Genomic DNA, 26,366 nt, shown 5'->3' on the forward strand with positions numbered 1-26,366 from the left:
GCCTGCCGATGCAGGGGACACGGGTTCGTGCCCTGGTCTGGGAAGATCCCACATGTCGCGGAGCGGCTGGGCCCATGAGCCATGGCCTCTGAGCCTGCGTGTCCGGAACCTGTGCTCTGCAACGGGAGAGGCCACAACAGTGAGAGGCCCGCATATAGCAAAAAAAAAATTACCTTGAACATGAATGGATTAAATGCTTCAACCAAAATACACAGGCTCACTGAATGGATACAAAAACAAGACCCACTTCAGACCTAGGGACACATACAGACTGACAGTGAGGGGATGGAAAAAGATATTCCATGCAAATGGAAATCAGAAGAGAGCTGCAGTAGCAATACTCATAGCAGATAAAATAGAATTTAAAATAAAGAATGTTACAATAGACAAGGAAGGACACTACATAATGATCAAGGGATCAATCCAAGATGAAGATATAACAATTATAAATATATATGCACCCAACATAGGAGCACCTCAATACATAAGGCAACTGCTAACAGCTATAAAAGAGGAAATCCACAGTAACACAATACTAGTGGGGGACTTTAACACCTCATTTACACCAAAGGACAGATCATCCAAAATGAAAATAAATAAGGAAACAGAAGCTTTAAATGACAAAATAGACCAGATACATTTAATTGATATTTATAGGACATTCCATCCAAAAACAGCAGATTACACTTTCTTCTCAAGTGCGCACGGAACATTCTCCAGGATAGATCACACCTTGGGTCACAAATCAAGCCTTGGTAAATTTAAGAAAATTGAAATCATATCAATCATCTTTTCCGACCACAACGCTGAGATGAGCAATCAATTACAGGGGAAAAAAACCTAAAAAACACAAACACATGGAGGCTAAACAATATGTTACTAAATAACAAAGAGATCAATGAAGAAATCAAAGAGGAAATCAAAAAATACCTAGAGACAAATGGCACTGAGAACACGACGATCCAAAACGTATGGGATGCAAAAGAAGTTCTAAGAGGAAAGTTTATAGCAATACAAGCCTCTTCAAGAAACAGGAAAAATCTCAAATAAACAATCTAACCTTACACCTAAAGGAACTAGAGAAAGAAGAACAAACAAAACCCAAAGTTAGCAGAAGGAAAGAAATCATAAAAATCAGAGCAGAAATAACTGAAATAGAAACAAAGAAAACAATAGCAAAGATCAATAAAACTAAAATCTGGTTCTTTGAGAAGATAAACCTTTAGCCAAACTCATTAAGAAAAAGAGGGAGAGGAATCAAATCAATAAAATTAGAAATGAAAAAGGAGAAGTTACAACGGACACTGAAGAAATACAAAGCATCCTAAGAGACTTCTATGAGCAACTCTATGGCAATAAAATGGACAATCTAGAAGAAACGGACAAATTCTTAGAAAGGTATAACCTTCCAAGACTGAACCAGGAAGGAATAGGAAACATGAACAGACCAATCACAAGTAATGAAATTGAAACTGTGATTAAAAATCTTCCAAAAAACAAAAGTCCAGGACCAGATGGCTCCACACGTGAATTCTATCAAACATTTAGAGAAGAGCTAACACCTATCCTTCTCAAACTCTTCCAAAAAAATTGCAGAGGAAGGAACACTCCCAAACTCATTCTATGAAGCCACCATCACCCTGATACCAAAACCAGACAAAGTACTACAAAAAAGAAAATTACAGACCAATATCACTGATGAATATCATGCAAAAACCCTCACAAAATACTAGCAAACAGAATCCAACAACACATTGAAAGGATCATACACCATGATCAAGCAGGATTTATCCCAGGGATTCAAAGATTCTTCAATATATGCAAATCAATCAATGTGATACACCATATTAACAAATTGAAGAAGAAAAACCATATGATAATCTCAATAGATGCAGAAAAAGCTTTTGACAAAATTCAACACCCATTTATGATAAAAACTCTCCAGAAGATGGGCATAGAGGGAACCTACCTCAACATAATAAAGGCCATATATGACAAACCCACAGCCAACATCATTCTCAATGGTGAAAAACTGAAAGCATTTCCTCTAAGATCAGGAACAAGACAAGGATCTCCACTCTCGCCACTATTATTCAACATAGTTTTGGAAGTCCTAGCCACAGCAATTGGAGAAGAAAAAGAAATAAAAGGAATACAAATTGGAAAAGAAGAAGTAAAACTGTCACTGTTTGCAGATGACATGATGCTATACATAGAGAATCCTAAAGATGCCACCAGAAAGCTACTAGAACTAATCAATGAATTTGGTAAAGTTGCAGGATACAAAATTAATACACAGAAATATCTTGCATTCCTAGACACTAACAATGAAAGATCAGAAAGAGAAATTAAGGAAACAACCCCATTCACCATTGCAACAAAAAGAATAAAATACCTAGGAATAAACCTACCTAAGGAGGTAAAAGACCTGTACTCAGAAAACTATAAGACACTGATAAAAGTAATCAAAGATGACACAAACAGTTGGCGAGATATACCATGTTCTTGGATTAGAAGAATCAATATTGTGGGCTTCCCTGGTGGTGCAGTGGTAAAGAATCTGCCTACCAATGCAGGGGACACGGGTTCGAGCCCTGGTCCAGGAAGATCCCACATGCTGGGGAGCAGCTAAGCCCGTGAGCCACAACTACTGAGCCTGCGTGCTACAACTACTGAAGCCTGTGCACCTAGAGCCCGTGCTCAGCAGCAAGAGAAGCCACTGCAATGAGAAGCCTGCACACAAGGAAGAGTAGCCCCTGCCTGCTGCATCTAGAGAAAGCCCATGTGCAGCAGCAAAGACACAATGCAGCCAAAAATAAATGAATTAAATAAATCTATTAAAAAAAAAGAAGAATCAATATTGTGAAGATGACTATACTACCCAAAGCAATCTACAGATTCAGTGCAATCCCTATCAAATTACCAATAGCATTTTTTACAGAACTAAAACAAAAATCTTAAAATTTGTATGGAGACACAAAAGACCCCGAATAGGCAAAGCAGTCTTGAGGGAAAAAAACGGAGCTGGAGGAATCAGACCTGACTTCAGACTATACTACAAAGCTACAGTAATCAAGACAATATGGTACTGGCACAAAAACAGAAATATAGATCAATGGAACAGGGTAGAAAACCCAGAGGTAAACCCACACGCCTATGGTCAACTAATCTATGACAAAGGAGGCAAGGATATACAATGGAGAAAAGACAGTCCCTTCAATAAGTGGTGCTGGGAAAACTGGACAGCTACATGTAAAAGAATGAAATTAGAGCTCTCCCTAACACCATACACAAAAATAAACTCAAAATGGATTAGAGACCTAAACGTAAGACCAGACAGTATAAAACTCTTAGAGGAAAACTCTTAGAGGAAAACATAGGAGGGACACTCTTTGACACAAATCACAGCAAGATCTTTTTTGATCCACCTCCTTGAGTAATGGAAATAAAAACAAAAATGAACAAATGGGACATAAACTTAAAAGCTTTTGCACAGCAAAGGAAACTACAAACAAGACGAAAAGACAACCCTCAGAATGGGAGAAAATATTTGCAAACGAATCAACGGACAAAGGATTAATCTCCAAAATATATAAACAGCTCATGCAGCTCAATATTAAAAAAACAAACAACCCAATACAAAAAGGGGCAGAAGACCTAAATAGACATTTCTCCAAAGAAGACATACAGATGGCCAAGAAGCACATGAAAAGCTGCTCAACATCACTAATTATTAGAGAAATGCAAATCAAAACTACAATGAGGTATCACCTCACACCAGTTAGAATGAGCATCATCAGAAAATCTACAAACAACAAATGCCTGAGAGGGTGTGGAGAAAAGGGAACCCTCTTGCACTGTTGGTGGTGATGTAAATTGATACAGCCACTATGGAGAACAGTATGGAGGTTCCTTAAAAAACTAAAAATAGAATTACCATATGATGCAGCAATCCCACTACTGGGCATATACCCAGAGAAAACCATAATTCAAAAAGACACGTGCACCCCAATGTTCATTGCAGCACTATTTACAATAGCCAGGTCATGGAAGCAACCTAAATGCCCCTCAACAGACAAATGGATAAAGAAGATGTGGTACATATATGCAACGGAATATTACTCAGCCATAAAAAGGAACGAAATTGGGTCATTTGTAGAGATATGGATGGATCTAGAGACTGTCATACAGAGTGAAGTAAGTCAGAAAGAGTAAAACAAATACCGTATATTAACGCATGTATGTGGAACCTAGAAAGATGGTACAGATTAACAGGTTTGCTGGGCAGAAACAGAGATAGAGACACAGATGTAGAGAACAAACGTATGGACACCAAAGGGGGAGAGTGGCGGGGGGTCGTGATGGTGGTGTGATGAATTGGGAGATTGGGATTGACATATATACACTAATATGTATAAAATCAATAACTAATAAGAACCTGCTGTATAAAAAATAAATTAAATTAAAAAAAAAAAGAAATGCAGTTCACCAAAAGACACCATTAAAAGAGTGAAAAAGTAAGCCATAGAGTGGGAGAATATATTCACAATACATGCATCCAGTAAAGGACTCAAGTTCAAAATGTATTTTAAGAACCCTTTTACAAATAACTAAGTAAAAGGCAGACAGCCCAATAGTTAATTGGGCAAGAGACTTGAACAAGCACTTCACAGGACATATCCAAAATTTGCAATAAACCTATGTACCTTTTAAGATGCTTTTTGCAAATTAAAATTCACAAACAAGGTGTATATTCATTAGAATGGCAAAAATTTTAAAGAATGACATTATCAAATGTGGGCAAGATCATGGAGCTAGTAGCACATCCATACATTTCCGTCAGAATAAACGGTACAACTACTTTGGAAAACGTATCAGCTCTAGTAAAGCTAAATCCATGCTTACCCTCTGATCCAACAACTTCTCTCCTAGGTGTATACCTAAAAGAAGTGAGTGTTTATGTCCACCAACAGGAGTATATAAGGCTGTCCAGAACAGTGCTATTCATAATTGCCAAAAACTGGAAACACTCCAATGCCAATGAACAGTAGGAAGGATAAATTGTGATCTATCTACACAGTGGAATACTAAATACAGATATGAACTCCTGCTGTATGAAACAACATGGATTAATTGCACAGACATAATGCAGGAAAGCATGGTGTGTATGATTCCACGTATAAGATTGGCAAAACTAATCTCTGCTGATAGAGGTTGGAACGTTGATTATCTGGGAAGATGGGGAGGAAGGGACAATGGCTATTGACTGTAGGTGGAAGCATGAGAAAGCCTTCTAGGGTGCTGGAAATGTCCTGTATATAACTTGATCTGAAGTTACACAGGGGTATAGGCAGGTCCTCAAGCTTAGGGTTTTCACACTTTGCTATATACAGTTATACTTTAAATTTTTTAAGTTTGATTAAAAAGTGTCATGGGAGACTTCCCTGGTGGCGCAGTGGCTAAGAATCCGCCTGCCAATGCAAGGGACACAGTTCGAGCCCTGGCCCAGGAAGATCCCACATGCAGCCGAGCAACTAAGCCTATGCGCCACAACTACTGAACCTGCATGCCACAACCGCTGAAGCCCTCGTTCCTAGAGCCTGTGCTCCGCAGCAAGAGAAGCCACCACAATGAGAAGCCCGCACACCGCAACGAAGAGTAGCCCCCGCTTGTTGCAACTAGAGAAAGCCTGCGTGCAGCAACGAAGACCCAACACAGCCAAAAATAAATAAATAAATTTTAAAAAAAATGTCCAAGCTTCCTCCCCAGTAGAAAAGAACAATTCTGAGCTTTTCTCCTGAGAATGTTCAATATTTTTCTTGTCCCTTCATATTTTATTTAGTATTTCTCATGGGTGAACTAGGGGCTGACAAAGCAGTGTCCAGATAGTATCCATTTTAAGACCCAGTGCAGCCAAAATAAATAAATAAATAAATAAATATTTTAAAAGATAGAAGTGCTATAAGGAAAATCTCCTTCTTCTTTCCCAGTTATTTACATAGTTATTTACTGATCCCAGAATAAATGTATGGAACCAATATGTCATCTGCCAATATCAACAGTGTTCATGCGGGTGAATGTTCCCTCGTATGTCTGCCACCACTGCCTATGTCCCCAGGGTGAGCTGCGGCCACCCCCCCTCACCTCTCCAGGAGATTCTTCAAGACAAGCAGTCTTATCCAGATCTCATCAAACATGAACTACTGTTTTTCTTCATCAAGTGTCCAAAAGCTCTCTCCCCTTGCCCTCTGTGTATGGGGACCAGTTCTGGATTTCACCAGAGGAACTCCAAGTTTGCAAACCAACAGTGACTACAGTTAATAATACTGGCTTGTATATTGAAAGTTGCTAAGAGAGTAAATCTTGAAAGTTCTCATAGCAAGAAAAAAAATTTGTAAGTATGTTTGGTGATGGATGTTAATTAGATTTACTGTGGCGATCATTTCACAATATCTACAAATATGGAGTCATTATGTGGTTTGTTTTTTTTTTTTGGCCACACCACGTGGCATGTGGGATCCTAGTTCCCTGACCAGGGATCGAACCCACGTCCCCCACGTGACTCTGTGGAAGCACAGAGTCTTAACCACTGGACCACCAGGGAAGTCCCGGAGTCTTTATGGTGTATTCCTGAAACTAACATAATGTTATATGTCAATTACATATCAATTAAAATAATAATTTTTAAAAGTAATAATAATAAAAAAGAATAGACTCGTGGATAAATGTAAGACCGGACACTATAAAACTCTTAGAGGAAAACATAGGAAGAACACTCTTTGCCATAAATCACAGCAAGATCTTTTTTGATCCACCTCCTAGAGTAATGGAAATAAAAACAAAAATAAACAAATGGGACATAATGAAACTTAAAAGCTTTTGCACAACAAAGGAAACCATAAACAAGACGAAAAGACAACCCTCAGAATGGGAGAAAATATTTGCAAATGAATCAACGGACAAAGGATTAATCTCCAAAATATATAAACAGCTCATGCAGCTCAATATTAAAAAAACAAACAACCCAATCCAAAAATAGGCAGAAGACCTAAATAGACATTTCTCCCAAGAGGACAAACAGATGGCCAAGAAGCACATGAAAAGCTGCTCAACATCACTAATTATTAGAGAAATGCAAATCAAAACTACAGCGAGGTATCACCTCACACCAGTTAGAATGGGCATCATCAGAAAATCTACAAACAACAAATGCTGGAGAGGATGTGGAGAAAAGGGAACCCTCTTGCACTGTCGGTGGGAGTGTAAATTGATACAGCCACGATGGAGAACAGTATGGAGGTTCCTTAAAAAACTAAAAATAGAATTACCACATGATGCAGCAATCCCACTACTGGGCATATACCCAGAAAAAACCATAATTCAAAAAGACACATGCACCCCAATGTTCATTGCAGCACTATTTACAATAGCCAGGCCATGGAAGCAACCTAAATGCCCATCGACAGACGAATGGATAAAGAAGATGTGATACATATATACAATGGAATATTACTCAGCCATAAAAAGGAACGAAATTGGGTCATTTGTTGAGATGTGGATGGATCAGAGACTGTCATACAGAGTGAAGTAAGCCAGAAAGAGAAAAACAAATATCGTATATTAACGCATATATGTGGAATCTAGAAAAATGGTACAGATGAACGGGTTTGCAGGGCAGAAGTTGAGACACAGATGTAGAGAGCAAACGTATGGACACCAAGAGGGGAAAGCCGTGGGGGGGTGGGGATGGTGGTGTGATGAATTGGGTGATTGGAATTGACATGTATTCACTGATGTGTATAAAATTCATGACTAGTAAGAACCTGCTGTATAAAAAAGTAAATAAAATAAAATTCAAAAATTAAAAAAAACTAATACTACACTTTCTTTGGGTTATTTGTATGGAAATATGTTAATATAAATGTTTCAGACATTACATGAAATTCCTAAAAATCTTGTATGTTCTGGTATAATGTTATAAGTCATAACTGTAGTTATTATTTTAAAATGTATATCTCAGAAATAACTAAATTTCCTTGTCAATTGCATTATTATGAACTTTCATCAAATCTTTAACCGTGGTCATTTCTAAGTCTTTTGTCATTTACAAGTCTTTGTCATTTACAGACAGCCTGGGTGTACTCTGATGCTTTTGCAAAAATGTTCCTATAAAAGAGTTTCATCTTCAAGGAATTCATGGAAAAGACTGACAAGTACAGGTTTCTGGTAACTGACTATACTGCTGAATTAAATGAATAAACATTTTCAGAATTCTAATGGAAAACTGATGAATTCATAAAAGTGCTAACAAAAGACCAAGATAAAAAAAATTAATTACATGGGACTGAGTGAACTGGTGAGGATGATGGTAATTTTTGTGACTTTCTGTTTGAATAAAAATAAATACATAAATAAGTGAAACAGCAGAAAAAATTGTACTTAATTTTTTTAATTCATTAAGTTTGAATACCAAAGTTTTGAAAAAATACCATGAAATGTATCTTTCCCACCTTTACCTTTCACAACAGATAACCAGTTACTAGTTTCTTGCATCTCCTTTAAGAGATTGTTAATGCATTTACAAGATAATACAAATACATAGTATCTCCCTCCTTTTTTATAGAAATGGTATCTACTATTAACATTGCTTGGCATCTTGCTTTTTTTCAAACAGCAATATATCTTGGAGAGATTTCCATATCACACAAAGATATTTCTCATTCTTTTCTATAGCTGCATAGTATTCCACTATGGTGTCTTACAATTTATTCAACTAGGGCCTTGTTGATAGACATTTAACTTTTCAGATTTTTGTTCTATCTTTCAAACACTGCTTCAGTGAAAAACCTTGTATATACATCATTTTGCACACCTGCAACTAAAACTGTAGGATAAATTCCTATGCTTAGTCAAAGGGTATATACATATGGGATTTTGGTAGACACTGCCAAATTGCCCTCAGTAGGAATTGTTCCAATTTATATATGCTGGTAATGTATGATAATTCCTGTTTACCCATATTCATGCCTATTCTAAGAGTTTTCAATCATTTGGTTTTTTACCAATCCAGTAAGTAATAAAAGGTATCTGAGTGACTCAATTAGAATTAATTTTATTATGAATGAGGATGAGTATCTTTCCATATGTTTAAAAGACATTTACATTTAGTTTCCATTTGTACTTTTCTACTGAGTCGATAGTCATTTCATTATTGTTTTGTAGGACCTTTTTACATGTTATACCCAACACCTTGTTTTTAATATAACTTTATTTATTTACTTATTTATTTATTTGGCTGCATTTGGTCTTAGTTGCTGCACATGGGCTTTCTCTAGTTGTGGCAAGCAGGAGCTGCTCCTTGTTGCGGTGCAGGAGCTTCTCATTGCGGTGGCTTCTCTTGTTGCGTAGCATGGGCTCTAGGCATGTGGGCTTCATTAGTTGTGGCGCGTGGCCTTCGTTGTTCTGAGGCATGTGGGATCTCCCCGGACCAGGGCTCGAACCCGTGTCCCCTGCATTGGCAGGTGGATTCTTTTTCTTTTTTTTTTTTTTTTTTGCGATACGCGGGCCTCTCACTGCTCTGGCCCCTCCCATTGCGGAGCACAGACTCCGGACGCGCAGGCTCAACGGCCATGGCTCACGGGCCCAGCCACTCCGCGGCATGTGGGATCTTCCCGGACCGGGGCAAGAACCCGTGTCCCCTGCATCGGCAGGCGGACTCTCAACCACTGCGCCACCAGGGAAGCCCCGAGGTTCACATTTATTTTTTTTTAATTTATTTAATTAATTAATTTATTTATGGCTGTGTTGGGTCTTCATTGCTGCGCGCGGGCTTTCTCTAGTTGCGGTGAGCAGGGGCTACTCATCGTTGCGGTGCGCGGGCTTCTCATTGCAGTGGCTTTTCTCATTGTGGAGCACGGGCTCTAGGCACGTGGGCTTCAGTAGTTGCAGCACACGGGCTCAGTAGTTGTGGCTCACGGGTTCTAGAGCACAGGCTCAGTAGTTGTGGCACACGAGCTTAGTTGCTCCGCGGCATGTGGGATCTTCCTGGACCAGGGATTGAACCCGTGTCCTCTGCATTGGCAGGTGGATTCTTAACCACTGTGCCACCAGGGAAGTCCCTGTGCATTTTTTTGTCAGTTGACAAAAGTACCTAGTGATCTAGGGTGGCCTTGGCCTACAGTGGCTTGAAGCAGGATTTCGGTTCCTGGCCAGATATTGAGGTCGGGCAGCAGCAGTGAGAGCACTGAATCCTAGCCACTAGACCACCAGGGACCAGTGGCCAGTGACAAGGCCGTGACCCATCAGCTATGAAGATATGAATTTCCACATAGAGATTGAAAGTAGTGAAGCAAGTAAAGTGTTTATTACAAGGAAAAAGAGTACAGTACGTGTGGATAGACACTCGGGCGGGCTCAGAGAGAGAGAGCCACATGCTCGTGGCAGTTTGAATCACTTTTATGGGGCATTTCTTCTGGGTTTCCTTTGTCCAATCATCTTGCTTTGCCTGGTTCTGAGTCCACATTTGGTATATCTCAGGGTCCTCCCCTGTGTGCGTGCGCACCTCTTAGCCAAGATGGATTCTAGTGAAGAGGCCTATGGGTAGTTGGCATCACTTACTATGAGGTGGCACCCCCTCCCTTTTTGATCTCCAAGGAGCCTTTCTGTGCATGTGTAGTCAAGAAGGTCTCCTTGACTTCGAGAATGAGGAATATCTGGTCTTTTATCTCTTATCTGGGCAGGGCCCAGCTTCCTCCATCATCCTGCTTTTATGGAGTTTCTGTCCACACTGTTCAGCCTGGGGCCCATCTATCTCCAGTCTCACTAGGACATAGTAAATATTCCAATAAAGCACCAGGTTTTATTATTTTAGTTGCAACTCCACCATCAGAGAATATGGAACAAAAGAAGCAAAAGCTCCTCCTCCCCAGTTCCCAACACTATTTCCCTTTTCATTTTTTTCTTTCTTTTTTTTTTTTTGGTACGTGGGCCTCTCACTGTTGTGGCCTCTCCTGTTGCAGAGCACAGGCTCTGGACACTCAGGCTCAGCGGCCATGGCTCACGGGCCCAGCTGCTCCGAGGCCATGTGGGATCCTCCTGGACCCGGGCACGAACCTGTGTCCCCTGCATCGGCAGGCGGACTCTCAACCACTGCGCCACCAGGGAAGTCCTATTTCCCTTTTCTGAAAGAGGGGTCAGGCCATTTTGGAGTCTGATACACCAGGCTGGAAGTTTGGCCTTGTTGCCAGAATGGGTTATCCCTGTGGACAAGTTACCTTTTTTTTTTTTGGCCTTGCCCTGCAGCTATTGGATCTTAGTTCCCTGATCAGGGATTGAACCTGGGCCACGACTGTGAAACCCTGTGTCAACTTAAAAAATATTCACAACCTAAAAGTTGAGAGTTATGTTTTATTCAGCTGGAATTTTTAGGAATTTAAGCCCGGGAGGCAGCATTTCAAGTAACCCTGAGAGAACTGTTCGGAGGAGGCAAGGCAGGGAGCTAGGTTATATAGCAGTTTTGCAACAAAGGGCAGGTAGTCTGAACATCAAAAGATTATTGTTAATTAAAGAAAATCAGATATTCCAAGTAAAGGAATTTAGCGCTTTTCTGTGTATGGGAAGATGCAAGAGTCTGGGCTCACTGAAATCTTTCATCTGCTATGCACATCAGCTATCTGGGGGGCCTGTGTTTTCACATCCTGAGTTTCCTCAGGGCTCACGGTAGGGAGTGAATGCAATCTGATGGCTGCTAGATGGCAGGTATTTTTTCCTTCCTCAGTTCCCTCAGGGCTCACTAGCTCACAACAGTGGGGGCTGCAATTGCTGATGAGTGTGACATCCTTTGTTTACTGATAAGGTAGGGAATTCTCCATTTCTCACCTGGAATCCTAACCCCTAGGCCACCAGGGAACTCCCTGGACAAGTTTCCTCTTGTGGAACCATAACTACCATTTGTGGAGGGCTTAGTGTGTACAGACATTGCACTGAAAGCTTTACAAGCATTTTCACATCTAATTCTTCCTCAAAGCCTACAAGTAAGAACTATTATTCATATTTTTCAGATGAGTAAACAGAGTCAGAAAGATTAAATAACTTGCACATGCAGCACAGCTAGGAAGCAGCCACGAGATTTGAAACTGGGGATTCTGCCACCTCCAGTGGTTAATGAGTCTCAAAAAAAGAGACACTATGTAAAATGGCTTGCGCCTGGCCTTCTTGCTTTAAGAAACCTATCATTTCTCAGTCATCACTTTCTCAGCAAGCTTTCTGTTTTATTTAAATTTGAACTCCCTTCTTCCATGCTACATTCCCTCCCTCCCCATAGCACTTGGCTCCATCTAACCCACTACATACTGACTTTATTACTGTATTTGTCTTCCCCAACTCGAATGTCAACTCCAAGAAAGCAAGGATTTTTGTCTGTTTTGTTCACTGCTGGCTTCTTAGCATTTATAGCTGTGCCTGGCACATACCAGACGCTCATTAGATAACTGTCGAAAGAAAGGATGAATGACATGCTTCTAGGAGCATCGAAAATCGCGGCCACAAGTGCGTGCATTGAAGCTCGCAGGGACACTTGATACTCCCCCTTCCCACACTCCTCTAGGTGAAGGGAGGAGCAGGACAAGCCCCGCCTCTCGCTCCGCCGACAAAGCCGTACAGCAGGCGCAGCGCAGCTGGCGGATTGGATGACAGGGTGGGGCTTCTGCAGTCGCATTTGACTCATCGCTTCCGTGGCGTCGGCGCTCACTGTGCGCGTCACTTCCGGGCGGCGCGGAACGGAGTTGCCAAAGGCCTGACGAGCGACATGCCTAAGTGAGTGGGGCCCTGAATATGGGGGTGTTCGCGGTCTCGATCACTGATTGTGGCCCTGCGGGGGAGCACAGAGCGGGTTCTGGCTCCACGAGCCTCTGGGGGAGCGAGAGGGTCTGGGGGAGGAAGGGAGACCCGGATTTCTAGAACCTCTTTAGGAGTGTGGAGGTCGACTCTCCGTAAGGCAACCCAAAAGCTTGACTTGTGTCAGACGCTCTGTTTGATGTCTTCTCATCATGAATAGGTCTTTTACTTTATTTTATTTTCTATTTTACCTTCAATAAACAGCACCTCGGTGGATGGGCATCTATTAACGGGTTGTCATTTTCTCTTTCTCTACTTTCCTTCTCTTTCCAGGTTTTATTGTGACTACTGCGATACATACCTCACCCATGACTCTGTAAGTAGTGTTTCTTTTCAGCTTCAAAAAACCGTATATGTCTACCATTTGCAACAACATGAATGGACCTAGAGAGTATTATGCTTAGTGAAATAAGTCAGAGAAAAATACTCTGTGTTATCACGTGTATGTGGAATCTAAAAAAATAAAACAAACGAATGTATATAACAAAACAGAAACAGACTCATTGATTTAGAGAACAAACTAGTGGTTACCAGTGAGGAAAGGGAATTGGAGAGGGGCAAAATAGAGGTATGGGATTAAGAGGTATAAACTACTGTGTATAAATAGCTAATTGTACAGCACAGGGGAAATATAGCCATTATTTTGTAACTTTAAACGGAGCATAATCTACAAAAATATTGAATCACTGTCTTTTACACCTGAAACTAATATAATATTTGTAAATCAACTATAATTTTAAAAAAATTGATTGTAGTGATGATTGCCCAACTCTGTGAATATACCGAACACCCATTGAATTGTACACTTAAAATTTGTAAATTGAATTATCTGTGAATTATAGCCCAATAAAGTTATTTTTTTAACGAAAGGAAACCTAAGAAAAGCCTTATATGTAATAAATTAGGCTTTTTATTTTTGGCTGTACCGTGCGGCTTGTGGGATCTCAGTTCAATGACCAGGGGTTGAACCCAGGCCACAGCAGTGAAAGCCCGGAATCCTAACTGCTAGGCCACCAGGGAACTCCCTAAATTAGATTTTTAAAAATTTTGTAATTTGTGCATTTCATCTTGCTAAGGTTTCAGGGCTAATGCTTGGAGAAAATACTTTGGGGTGTTTGTTTTTCCACTCTTCCTGTAACTGTCTTCATAATTCAAAGTTACTAGTGTTCCATCAGTCAGTGTTTTCAGTGGAGACCCGAAATAATAAAGCTTTAGCAAGTTTAAAGATGAAAAAAATTTATATGACAAGTAAAAATTCTAGGAAAACGTTCTGAAGTTCAAATATTTCGTTGTGTCAAGGCTCTTAAATGTTTGACTGATTAAATTGGAAAGAAATGCCTAAATTTTAAACCGAATACTTTGATTTGATTAAAAACTGCTTAACAAATAATAGCGACTAAGATTGAATATTTATTGTATGTCAGGCAGCGTTCCAAATGCTTTCCATGTATCATTTTGTTTAATGCTCATGTTAATCCTATGAGGTTGGTGTTATCTCCCATTTTACAAAGGGGGAAACTGAGGCAGTGTGGATAAATAACTGACTGGATGTTACAAAACCAGTAAGTTGTATAGAGCTGGAAGATGAATCTAGGCAGTCTAACTCCAGAGCTTCTATGCCAGCAGCTCTCAAACTTTTTTTGTTTCATGGTCCCTTTACACTCTTAAAAATTACTGGATTATTCAAAAAGAGAAAAAAGGGTGGGTTATATCCATTAAAATTTGCTGTATTTGAAGTTAAAACTTAAACTTAAAAAATGCTTATTAATTCATTTAAAGGTAATGATAACAGACTTTTTACTTGTAATACAAATAACACTTTAAAAGTGAAAAATAGCTATTTTCCAAAACAAAAAAATTAAGTACGAAGAATGGCATTTTAACATTTTTGGAATCCTGTGTAACATCTGACTTAATGGAAGCTGGCAGATTCTCATCTTCTACTTCAAATCTGTTGCACTATGTTTTGGTTGAAGTATATGATGAATCCATCTTCACATGGATATGGGAGTACTTTAATAGCAGTTTTAGACAATCGTGGATATTCTTTATTACTTTATATTATTGCACGAAAACTCAGCACATGGCTAGTTGCAGTGTGGAATCTGAAACCATGTCATACGCTCTTTTAACATTAAAATTCACTGGTCTGTCTTTCACTTTGAGTGGTGTCTGTGAGCCATACCTTCAGAATTGCAGCTCTCTACTTTGCTGCCTCTGCAGAGACCTGATGAAATTAGAATTCGATTATGATGTCATCTTGAATAGATGCAAGAACCTAGCCAATAATTCCTCTGTTGTCACTTCATTTGGAATTCTTTCTAACACATGGTTAGATGTAGTTCAGCATTAATAGATTTGTGGAACATGTAAGTAGGGTGGTTCCTCTTGAAGAAATAATAGTTCTAAATATTATTATAGATTGTCCTGGAGGAGACTCCTCCAGTAAGTTGGTAGTGGTAGTAGCTTGCCTATAGATCCCCCATCTTTCTGTTTTGTTTTGGTTTTGTGTCCCTAACCCCCTCTCTAGTTCAAACCCCTAGTCATAATTTTTTGAAGTTGTTAGTATGGGCGGCTATGCCTTTCTACCCTTTTCCAGTGCTATATTGTCATATACTCACTCATCTTGGTAATGCTGGAATTCAGAGAATGGAAAAGTCTCTCTTTATAATAAATATCTCTTTATGAGAAATGTCAGGAATCCTTGTAATACTGCTGTTCTAACATGATACCTTGTGAAAATAGGAAGTTTCCATAGTGATTGAAGCAGTACCTGTGGTGGACTTTGAAATGTATAAAACGTTCAGTATGAATGTATAAAACATTCAGTGCTCTAACTTTTGAGGTTTTGCTGGTTCTTAGGCATGATTTTGTTATTAGGCTTAAGGCATCATTGTGGTATTAGTGTAAGCAGTGGTTGGGTGACAGGGAACAGTATTTTGAGATACAGACCATAAAAAAGACAGTTTTGCTCACACGACGTTGGTCGTATATGCTGCTGCTGAAGCAGTCACGTGAAGAGACTTAGGAGGGAGGAAGGCAGCTGTGAGGAGCATCTGAATGAGATCTGGATTCCAGGCCTTAGTTTGCTGCTTACCATCTATGTGTTTTGAGACAAGTCTTTAAGCATAAACAGAAGATAATAACCTTGTGATTTTTTTTCTTTTTAAGTAGGTAAAGGGTTTATTTTCTTATTTTTCTTCTGTGAAAATTCAAATGTCCTGGGGCTTCCCTGGTGGTGCAGTGGTTAAGAATCCACCTACCAATGCAAGGGACACAGGTTCAAGCCCTGGTCCAGCAGATCCCACATGCCGCGGAAGAACTAAACCCGTGCGTCACAACTAGTGAGCCTGTGCTCTAGAGCCCACGAGCCACAACTACTGAACCCATGTGCCTAGAGCCCGTGCTCCACAACAGGAGAAGCCACCGCAATGAGAAGCCCGCACACTGCAACGAAGAGTAGCCCCCGCTCACCGCAACTAGAGAAAGCTGCGCACGGTGACAAAGACCCAATGCAGCCAAAAATAGATAAATAAATTAAAAAAAAATTCAAATGTCCTTCCTGACAATGGAGTTGCATGCAGTGGATGATTTCTTTTTAATTTCTTTTTTTTTTCCAGTAGAACCAAACATTTTATTTTTAAAAATTTTTTTAACTTTTTTTTTAATTGGGGTATAGTTGTTTTACAATGTTGTGTTAGTTTCTACTGTACAGCGAAGTGAAGTAGAGTGGCTATAGAGCAGGTTCTCATGTTATCTATCTTATACATACTAGTGATTAAAAAAAAATTTATTTATTTGGCTTTGCCGGGTCTTGGTTGTGGCATGTGGGATCTTTAGTTGTGGCATGCAAACTCTTAGTTGCGGCATGTGGGATCTACTTCCCTGACCAGGGATCGAACCCAGGCTGCCTGCATTGGGAGTGTGGAGTCTTAACCACTGGACCACCAGGGAAGTCCCAATAACCTTGTGATTTTTATTTTTTTATTAATTAATTAATTAATTTTATTTTTGGCTGCATTGGGTCTTCGTTGCTGTGTGCAGGCATTTGTTCTGTAGTTGTGGTGAGCAGGGCCTACTCTTCGTTGCAGTGCTCAGGCTTCTTGCTGCGGTGGGTTCTCTTGTTGCGGAGCACGAGCTCTAGGCGCATGGGCTTCAGTAGTTGCAGCTTGCGGGCTCAGTAGTTCTGGCTCGCGGGCTCTAGAACACAGGCTCAGTAGTTGTAACGCACCAGCTTAGTTGCTCTGCGGCATGTGGGATCTTCTGGGCCAGGGATGGAACCCATGTCCCCTGCATTGGCAGGTGGATTCTTAACCACTGCACCACCAGGGAAGTCCAACCTTGTGATTTTTAAAATCAATTGTATTGAATTATAATTTATATTCAATTAAATGCACACATTTTAAGTGTACAGTTTGATGACTTGTCAAATGATTACAACTTCATGTATGCATCAAAATATAGAACATTTCCATCACTCCAGAAAGTTCCTTGTGTTGTTTTGCAATCAGTCCCCTGCACCCCTGGCACTGACTGATCTGATGTTTATGACTAAAGATCATTATTACTGGTTTTAAACTTCATATGAATGGATCCTTATACACTCTTTGTGTTTCTGATTTCTTTTGCTCAGCACGTTTTTGAGATTTGTCCGTATTGCATGTATCAGTGATTCGTTCTTTCTGATTAGTATTCCACTGTACCATGCACATGTGATTTCTATAGAGATTGAGGCACTCCTTGTAAAGTACATAGCATGGTGTCTGGCATGTAGTAAGAGTTAAATAAATGTTAACTTAAAAAACCAAAAGGTTAAGTGTGTGGAGTTTATCTTATGTCAGTTTTACCTCAATAAAACTGTTAAAGAAAGAACAAAAGGATTAGTGGGCTAGAGACAAGGTTTGTGTGTGATTCACATGGAGTCTGTTTTCTAGACCCATGGTCCTTTAAAAGAATATACTCCCATAAACAGTGTTATTTAAATGTATGTAAGCTATATTATTTTGCTGTAGAATGGCCTAAGAAAGGGCATTATATGATATTGTTTTCTCGATCAGTGGATTGTAAACTTTTTCTTCAAATGCCAGCTTGTAATTATTTTGGGTTTGTGGACCAAACAGTCTTTGTTGCAATTGCTCAACTCTGCTGTTGTAGAGACAAGACATAGACTATACATAAACAAATGAACACCACTGTGTTCCAGTACTTTTTTTCCACAAAATCAGGTGGGTGACCCATGGGCCATAGTTTTCTGACCCCTGGTTTAGATAATAAATACAGTAGGTAAATTACCACAGTACGTTGCTGGATAATGTTTTTAAGTGATGCTTTGGCACCAGCTAAGGCTGCTAGAGGTAGCCAGGCTACCAATTAAAAGGTAAGGCTTTAAAAATTTTCTGGTTTTGGATATTTGTTTCTCTGACTGATACAACCTTTTGTTTTACAGCCATCTGTGAGAAAGACACACTGCAGTGGTAGGAAACACAAAGAGAATGTGAAAGACTACTATCAGAAATGGATGGAAGAGCAGGCTCAGAGCCTGATTGACAAAACAAGTGCGTTTCAGTCTCTTGTTCTGATGTGGTAGAATGGTTCCATTCTTTCTCGTCCCTGTCTCTCTGTTGTTTTTCACAGAAGCAACTCATTCTGAATGATAAATAGGAGCATTCTGATGTGCTGAATCAAAGAAGTGGAAGGTCATTGGTTTCCCAGGGATATAGGAAAACATTAATATTAATTTTTGAGGTTAGAGCAATCAGGTATTGATTAGACTGGGAATTTGGGCAGAGAAGAATGAGTTGCCTAATATTTCACTATTGATGTGGACCAGATTTTGTAGCACATTTATGCAGAACCTCCTTTGTAGTGAGCCATGGTTTTTAGATCTGTTTTCTGGTTGTAATAGGAAAAGGTGGGGGTGAGTTTGTAGCTCTCTTTGAAGAGTTTGAGACACTTTTATTCTTTGTTGTCCTGGCAAAGATAACTGGTCACAAAGGAAGTAACTGATGTGACAGAATAGTTTGGGTATGTTTTGGACCACTGCCATACATGCCATACTCTTTTTGTTTAATTAAGAACATTTTTGTTGTTTAGGATAGTTGGGTCCAAGGCACTGACAGAAAGAGATACTGCATTTTTATGTTAGATCATCCTGGTGTATTTGAAACATGACCTTTCCTGATCATTCATTGTACCCAGAACTGGCAGGCAAATGTGGGCTTTGATTGTGGTGTGATTTTATTTTTTTTTAAAAAAAGCAAAACTATCATGGAAAATTTTAAGCAAAATAGAAGGAGAACTTTAGAGAGTAAACCTCCCATGGCTGCCACACCCGCATCACTCTGCTGCGGCAGTCTTGTTTCATTTATACTAAAGTTATCAAACTTAGCACTATTTATATTTGGGGCCTGATAATTCTTTGTTGGGGGCTGTCCTGTGCATTGTAGACTGTTCAGCAACCCTGGCCTATACCTGCTAGATGCCAATAGCAATGCCCAGTTGTGACTAAAAATATCATCACACATTGCCCGGTGTTCCCAAGGGGACAGAATTGCCCCTTGTTGAGGCAATCTACTCCCTTTCCCCTCCTGGATTATTAAGGAGCAAATCTCAGACATTGTCTCATTTCATTTGGGAAAAAAATATAATGTAATCATGTTCTCCTCTATTTGTAAAGATGTTGGAAGTTTCTTGCATTAAAGGTTAGCATTATGTTTGTTATTTTTTGTGCTCAGCCGAATAACTTAAGATGAGTAAATGTTTTTGATGGAGGACTTTTAAAGGATAAGAAGCAAGCCCTTGGGGGCATACCTCATCATGTTCAGGGTTATGTTGATGTTGAGTCCGCTACTTAGCCGCTCCCTCTTCAGCCTTTACAGGCTGTCCTACACAACGTGTGGGAGGTGACTTTTGATTGGAAAAGGCTTTTGCTGGGGGATGTGATCCCTTAGAGAGCACAGGCTCTGTTTGTAGGAATATGATAGCTGTTCATAAATCTCTACTCTAGGTCATTTTTTGGATCTGGTTCTCATGAATTACCAGTGATCTACTTGAGTAATTTGATCTCCTTTGCACTTGTGGGGTTGGAGTGGAACGAGGGAGTGTCTGGGCTGCAGGCTGCACTGAATTGGGAAGGGCTAACAAATTCAGGAATAGACTTTATGAGTGTGTATTTTAGTATTTATGTATGACTCCTTTCCCAAACCAAATATAAACAATCTTCAATTTCTTTTGTTTTCATTTGTGCCTCATATTGTCTGAAAGAAAAATTAAAAGATAATTTTATTGGACATTTTTCAAGATCATAATCTCCTTCGGAGCAACCTCTTGCTTTGAAATCTTTGTTTCTTTTACATCTCTTACCTCAGTGCATTAATTTCAAAACAGGTAAACCAAAATGGTGTATTGTTTTGATGGAGGAAAGCATATATAGGAAGGATTGAAATTTTACAAAGCCTGGCCTCTGGGCAGTTATCACACATTTTTCAAACAAAACTATGAGCAGCTTGAATTGAGTGTAAAATACATGTACAGATTAAAGATGACTGCTGCTCTTTGGTAAGACATTTATAGGTGGGAGGTTTTCACTCGTAGTTAACTAGTCTCTCATAGTTAATTCATCCATAGGAATGCTGATGAAATAAAAACAGGTTAAAAAACCCAGATCAGTAAACCAATTAATTGCAGTTTTAGCTTGTGAGTACGTAAAGTTGATTTAAAAACTGTGGAGACCATGATGTAGTAATCTTAGATGAATGCTTTTTAGAGTGAAATATGGGACTGTTAAAAATTTAAAAGAAAGTGCTTATTTTAGTAAATAAATGGGTTGCTGAATTCTCATTCACTGTTTGTTGTTTTTTTCCTCACTCTCCAAAGCTGCTGCATTCCAACAAGGAAAGATACCTCCTACTCCATTCTCTGCCCCTCCTCCTGCAGGGGCAATGATTCCACCTCCCCCCAGTCTCCGTAAGTTTATAAAGTTTTTATCTTAAGGGGTGTAACTGGGCAGATTACCCTTGATTTTGTTAGATTATCTCACAGTTGGCTTTCAAATGTTCATTAAATGAATACATAGGCAGTAATAGAAAACAACTTCAGTGGTATAATTTCTGAAATATCTTTAGAGTTACCTTCTGATTACCTTATTATTAGGGTATTATATTTGTGGCATCTCAAATGGGTCTGAGATAGAGTCAATGGAAAGCTCAGAATGTACCTGTGATTAGATGAGCTGATGTATAAAGAGGTATTGCTGCTGAGTTGTTTACTGCTATGAATGCAACACTGGAGGACTGATGTAGCTGATAAACTCCTCAGTCTCTCTCCCAACCTTGTAACTCATTTAAAACCAATATATATACACCTGTGAGAGACAAAAATTGCATAGTTAAAAGAGGAGTGGATCAAAGGACTCTACTCTCTGGGAAGGTTTGTTGTTTCTGCATGACAGACAGGAGGACATTGAGCAACTAGGCCATAAGTTCTTTGGCCCTCCTGGAAGGGTTCAGATTAAAATTGAACTCAGATTTGTTATAAAGCAGAAACTAACACACCATTGTAAAGCAATTATACCCCAATAAAGATGTTAAAAAAAAAAAAAAAAAAAAAGAGGAAAAAAAAAAAAAAAAAAAAATTGAACTCAGAGACCTAAACTCAGTCCTGTAAATTATCATGGATATAAACACAGAGAAGTAGGCTGTTTATAATAGTTGCACACTAATGCAGGTAGACCACTAGTGACCCACCAAACCCTCCTTGGAATCCTGCCATCCTGGGACCTGATCAGGATCACAGGCTTGCTCTCCTACTCTATCCTGACTGGCTGGCACTCAACTCCATTATTTTTAATGGTAGAATAGTCAGTGGTATGAATGTACATAATCAGTCTCACCATTTGCTTATTGTTGGACATCTGAGTTGTTCCAGATTGTTATTGTTCAGGAATATCTGTGCGGAAACATTTTCGTATTTCCAAAGACTCTCTTAAACATAGTTTTGATTGGAAAAAAAAAAAGATTTGAAATTAGGTACTTGTGGCTTAAGTTCATCAGGGGGATAATACCCTTCTTTTAAAAATTTAAACTGTTGGAATCTTTTTAACCTGGGAAACTTTTTTTTTTTTTTTTTTGCTGTACGCGGGCCTCTCACTGTTGTGGCCTCTCCTGTTGCGGAGCACAGGCTCTGGACGCACAGGCTCAGCGGCCATGGCTCACGGGCCCAGCCACTCTGCGGCATGTGGGATCTTCCCGGTCCGGGGCATGAACCCGTGTCCCCTGCATCGGCAGGCGGACTCTCAACCACTGCGCCACCAGGGAAGCCCTGAGAAACTTATCTTTATTTTACACTTCTGTCTAGGCAGGCTTGTTCTTGTTTTTTAGTCATAATGTAACTAAAGTTTTGTAGCCCGCTGATTTTTGTGAATCTGCTGTTATAAAAGAAACCATAAGAAGTTACAGAACTATTTGGGCCAGAATTTGGGCCAGATCATGAGGCCCTATTTCACTGAGAAGAGAAAATGTTAATATACAGGCATATCTCAGCCTCAGGCCCCATTCTTTATTTCAGCGGGTCCTCCTCGCCCTGGGATGATGCCAGCACCCCACATGGGGGGCCCTCCTATGATGCCAATGATGGGCCCTCCTCCTCCTGGGATGATGCCAGTGGGACCTGGTAAGTTTGAATCTCTTTCCTTCTTGGATGCTCCATTGTGTTTTAGCTTTCCATTTAAATAGAATTCTTAATTAGCTGTCTAAATGTATTGCAACGAATTACATTTGGTGAATCTATAATGATAAAAAGAAATACTTGGTTTATCAGTGTAATTGGATGGTATCCAAAGACCTTGTGCGACTGAAAGCAGGATAAGACTGCCTCTTTTTTCCTTCTCCTCTGTCCCTCCTGTTTCCTCACCCCCTCCTGACTTTTGGCCATTTATAATGCGGAGAATGGTAGATATGTATTTGTGCTGCTGCTTTTCTTGGTTTTGATTTGGAGCAGAGCTACCGCCTATTGCTGATTTAATCTTGCAGGTTAACTAGGTTAATTAGTATTTATGAAAAAGGCCTTAGGCCTGGTAGTTAGTCTTTTATTCAGGAAGGGGGAAAAACTTATGCCTCAAACATTTTATTTTAACATAAACATAAATGTACATTAATTTGCAGAGTTTTCTGATACATGGTCAGGGCCTTTGCTTTGAGAATGAGTCTACTGACTGGAACACCATATATTTCTTGCATAAACCAGAAAGCCATACTCATAATGCGTCCTTTACCAACTTCAGTTTCATTTTCTTTGAAGTGGTTAGAGACCTTGTGAGGCAATTTAGTTTCTATTTTTTATGATCGTTTCGCTTACCAAATTTGTGAGTACTTTTGGGGGATGATTTGCCTGAGACTTTCTTATTATCAGCTTAGTTTTTATAGAAATCGTTCTTTTTCTACATTCTTATTTCATCAGTTTGCAGAATAATTAAATTATGTAATTAGAGTAAATACAACTGACATAAGAAGCCTACAACTCAACTGGTAAGACAAGGTGCAGAGGCATTAGAGTAGCTTCCTGGCCAGAAACATTCAGTATGCTTGCTGTGGGTATCATTTAGGGGTGGGAGAGTTTAGATAAAGAGAATTCCTGCTTTACTGGCTTATGAATCCAAAACACAATCTAAGTGATTCAGATGTCTTTTGCATTCTTAAATTGGGATCACAGATTCACATCCCTAGAGGGGTTAGGGATGTGAATCGGGGGGAATGCTTGTCACATGCAAAGAAGCCTTCTAGAACTCAGGGTCAACCTATGGTTGACATTTGAGAATACAGGCTTAGTGTTGCCAATTTGCCCGAGTATTTTGTTGTTGTTGTTGTTGTAGTTTTTAGCCAGGATAAAATAATAAAATTCTGGGATTTGCATTAAAGTAACTGAGTAGCTGGGGGGTGGGCAAGGATAAGAATGTGTGAGGATAAGATAAAACAAGGGTGCCCTCGGGTGGATAATTGTTTAAGCTGGTTGATGGGTACATGGATGTTCATTATATTCTTTTTTTCTATGCTTGTGTGTGTTTGAACATTTCCACATTAAAAAGATGAAAAAAGAAGTCTAGAATTACTTATTAGTAACAAGACATATTAATTGCCAATGTTGACAACTAATTAAGATTTAAGGCATTATGGAGACCAAAGAAAAAGTTTTCAGGGGAGTCATTTTCAGTCTTTGGTCTAGATCAGTTTCTTCTAAGAAATGCTGAATACAGGTTATGTTATGGAGGGATTTTTTAATAAGATATTTAGAAGTTTTAGTATTTTCTGTTTCTGTTGAAATTCAATTCTGTACCTGTTGGATTTTGTGTTTTTGCATACCCTTGTGTTTTACTTTTTGTGATAAGGCTATATTCAACTTTAAATATAGTTGTGTTTTACTTTTTGTGATAAGGCTATATTCAACTTTAAATATAGTTTTCTTTTGAAGCATTTATTGCAAGCCTTTAATCAAAATGATTTAGTTGAAAATAAATAATTAGGTAAAATTTGATATTTAAAAAGAAGATATGTAACATGAAAATTATAAGGCGTAGTAATACAATTAATACCATGAACCCACCACCCAGCTGAGGAAGTAGAACATTACCACTCCCGTGAAGCTGCCTGTATTCCTCCCCAACCCTCACCTGTCTGCTTGCCCTCCCTTCCCTGACTCATTTATTTGGCTGGTGTATTGATGGGACACTTAAAAAAAACTCATTAATAGTTTCTGAAATGTATTAGAAAAATCAAATTTGTGTGTGTGTGCTAATTGTTATAAATCACATTATTGCCTATTATTTTTCTTGACTTGAGCTAAGTATGGTTACTAACAGGTTCTCAGCATGGGCCTCCTGCTCACCTTTCCTACAACTCCGAACAAACGCTTAGTGGTAAGATTGTCCTCCGTGCCTGTGTACATTCATGAAATAGCTCCTGGTTATATGGTGGATAGAACTGATTAAAAGAGCTGACTAACATGTGACTTAGTTGTGAATTTCCCTGAGTGAGAAAAAAGGTCAATTTAGGGAACTAGTCCCTGGTGATTTCTGGAAAGCAGTCTATTAATAGTTTCCCCCTTAGTATCATTAGATCATGATTCCCATATGGTTCTTGTGTTGACCTTTTTGTTTTTTGTTTGAGAATGTCTAAGTAATTTACAGATGTGATGAATTTGTTGCATTTCTTCTGTCAAGTATGTCTTTTTTCCAGCATTTTGCAGGGGGGGGCTACTTTTTTGTCTTTAATTGAAGTCCCATCAAGCTCTCCTAAGTAGTATTTTTGACTGTCTTTTTTCCTTTTCTTTGTTTTACCTGCAGCTCCTGGAATGAGGCCACCTATGGGAGGCCACATGCCAATGATGCCTGGGCCCCCAATGATGAGACCTCCTGCCCGTCCCATGATGGTGCCCACCCGGCCAGGAATGACTCGACCAGACAGATAAGGAGATTGGGGAACCTCTTTATATCAGTTTTATATTACTTCACCAGGAGATCATGGTGCTGTGACTCGGGATGTTTTCTAACAGGATGACAAGGAAGACTTGCTCCCCCTTCCTATCAAAGAGTAGTTTTGGAGGGGAGTGGTGGGACAGAAAAAGCAATTTTCATTTGTATTGTGAAATGTGAAAATAAAATTGTCAATTCTTTTAGTTAAAAATGTGTTCCCTTTTTTCTCCCTTCTGTATTCTTTTTGTATTATAAAGGAGAGTCCAATTGTGTTTCTCTAGCTCATTCTTTCTTCAGCATGCCCTCTGTATGACATTATTTTCCCTTAGCTGTAGAGTGGGTCCCTTTGGGCACCTTGTCTTTATTTAGTAAAGTTCTCTTGTGCAAAAACTGGTAAATCCAACACTTGTAGAGCTTTTGTTGATTAAAATAATAAACAGCACCTGGTTAATTTTTCACATTAATAATACTTTGTGTAGTGAGTGGAAAATTTTAATTCTTTTATGCTAAAGTAGGGAAAAAGGCTTCACGGTGAGTGCGTGTCAGCTAACAGCAGCAAGAATTGCCTTAACCTCCTTTCACTCAGCTGCTCTTTTTCTTGGACTTCAAATAGTCAGAAAATGTTCTATTAGTAATGAGAAAACTATGCAGATTTTCATGGTGCAGAAGGTGTTTGCAGAATGTTATTTGTTACTAGGCTTTAAAAGGAGGATATTTTCAGGGAGGCATCTAGAAAGTAAGCCATCGCCACTGTTCATATTCAGCTCAGTGTAAAATCTAAACTATTTCATACTACAGGTAGGAGTGAAAATTGTATAACCTCTGGGGAGGGCAATTTGGCAGCATCGCTCAGAATTACAATACTTGTATCCTTTGACATAGTGTTTCTATGTCTAGGAATTTATCCTACAGATAGACTTGCACATGTATGAAATGACTTGTGTACAAGATTATGCGTTATAGCAAGAGACTGGAAATCACATAGGTGTCCAGTGAAAGGGGACTGATT

General features: G+C 39.4%; 1 protein-coding gene across 2 annotated transcripts; it reads left to right on the top strand.

Annotated features, from left to right (window-relative positions):
- Window positions 1-12,693: 12,693 nt before the first annotated feature.
- Window positions 12,694-25,815, top strand: SNRPC (small nuclear ribonucleoprotein polypeptide C). Of its 2 annotated transcripts, XM_060308295.2 has the most exons (7): window positions 12,902-13,054; window positions 13,168-13,210; window positions 18,341-18,449; window positions 20,770-20,859; window positions 22,459-22,563; window positions 24,746-24,802; window positions 25,229-25,815. In XM_060308295.2, exons 1-7 carry the CDS (start codon window positions 13,047-13,049, stop codon window positions 25,351-25,353), a joined length of 537 nt encoding a protein of 178 aa, XP_060164278.1. In that variant the 5' UTR covers window positions 12,902-13,046; the 3' UTR covers window positions 25,354-25,815. The 2 variants fall into 2 exon arrangements, with proteins under 2 accessions (XP_030726877.1, XP_060164278.1); XM_030871017.2 differs by lacking the exons at window positions 12,902-13,054; window positions 24,746-24,802 and adding an exon at window positions 12,694-12,813.
- The last annotated feature ends 551 nt before the right edge of the window (window positions 25,816-26,366 follow it).

This window comes from Globicephala melas, chromosome 11, assembly GCF_963455315.2.
Source record: "Globicephala melas chromosome 11, mGloMel1.2, whole genome shotgun sequence".
In the NCBI taxonomy this organism is placed as follows: domain Eukaryota; kingdom Metazoa; phylum Chordata; class Mammalia; order Artiodactyla; family Delphinidae; genus Globicephala; species Globicephala melas.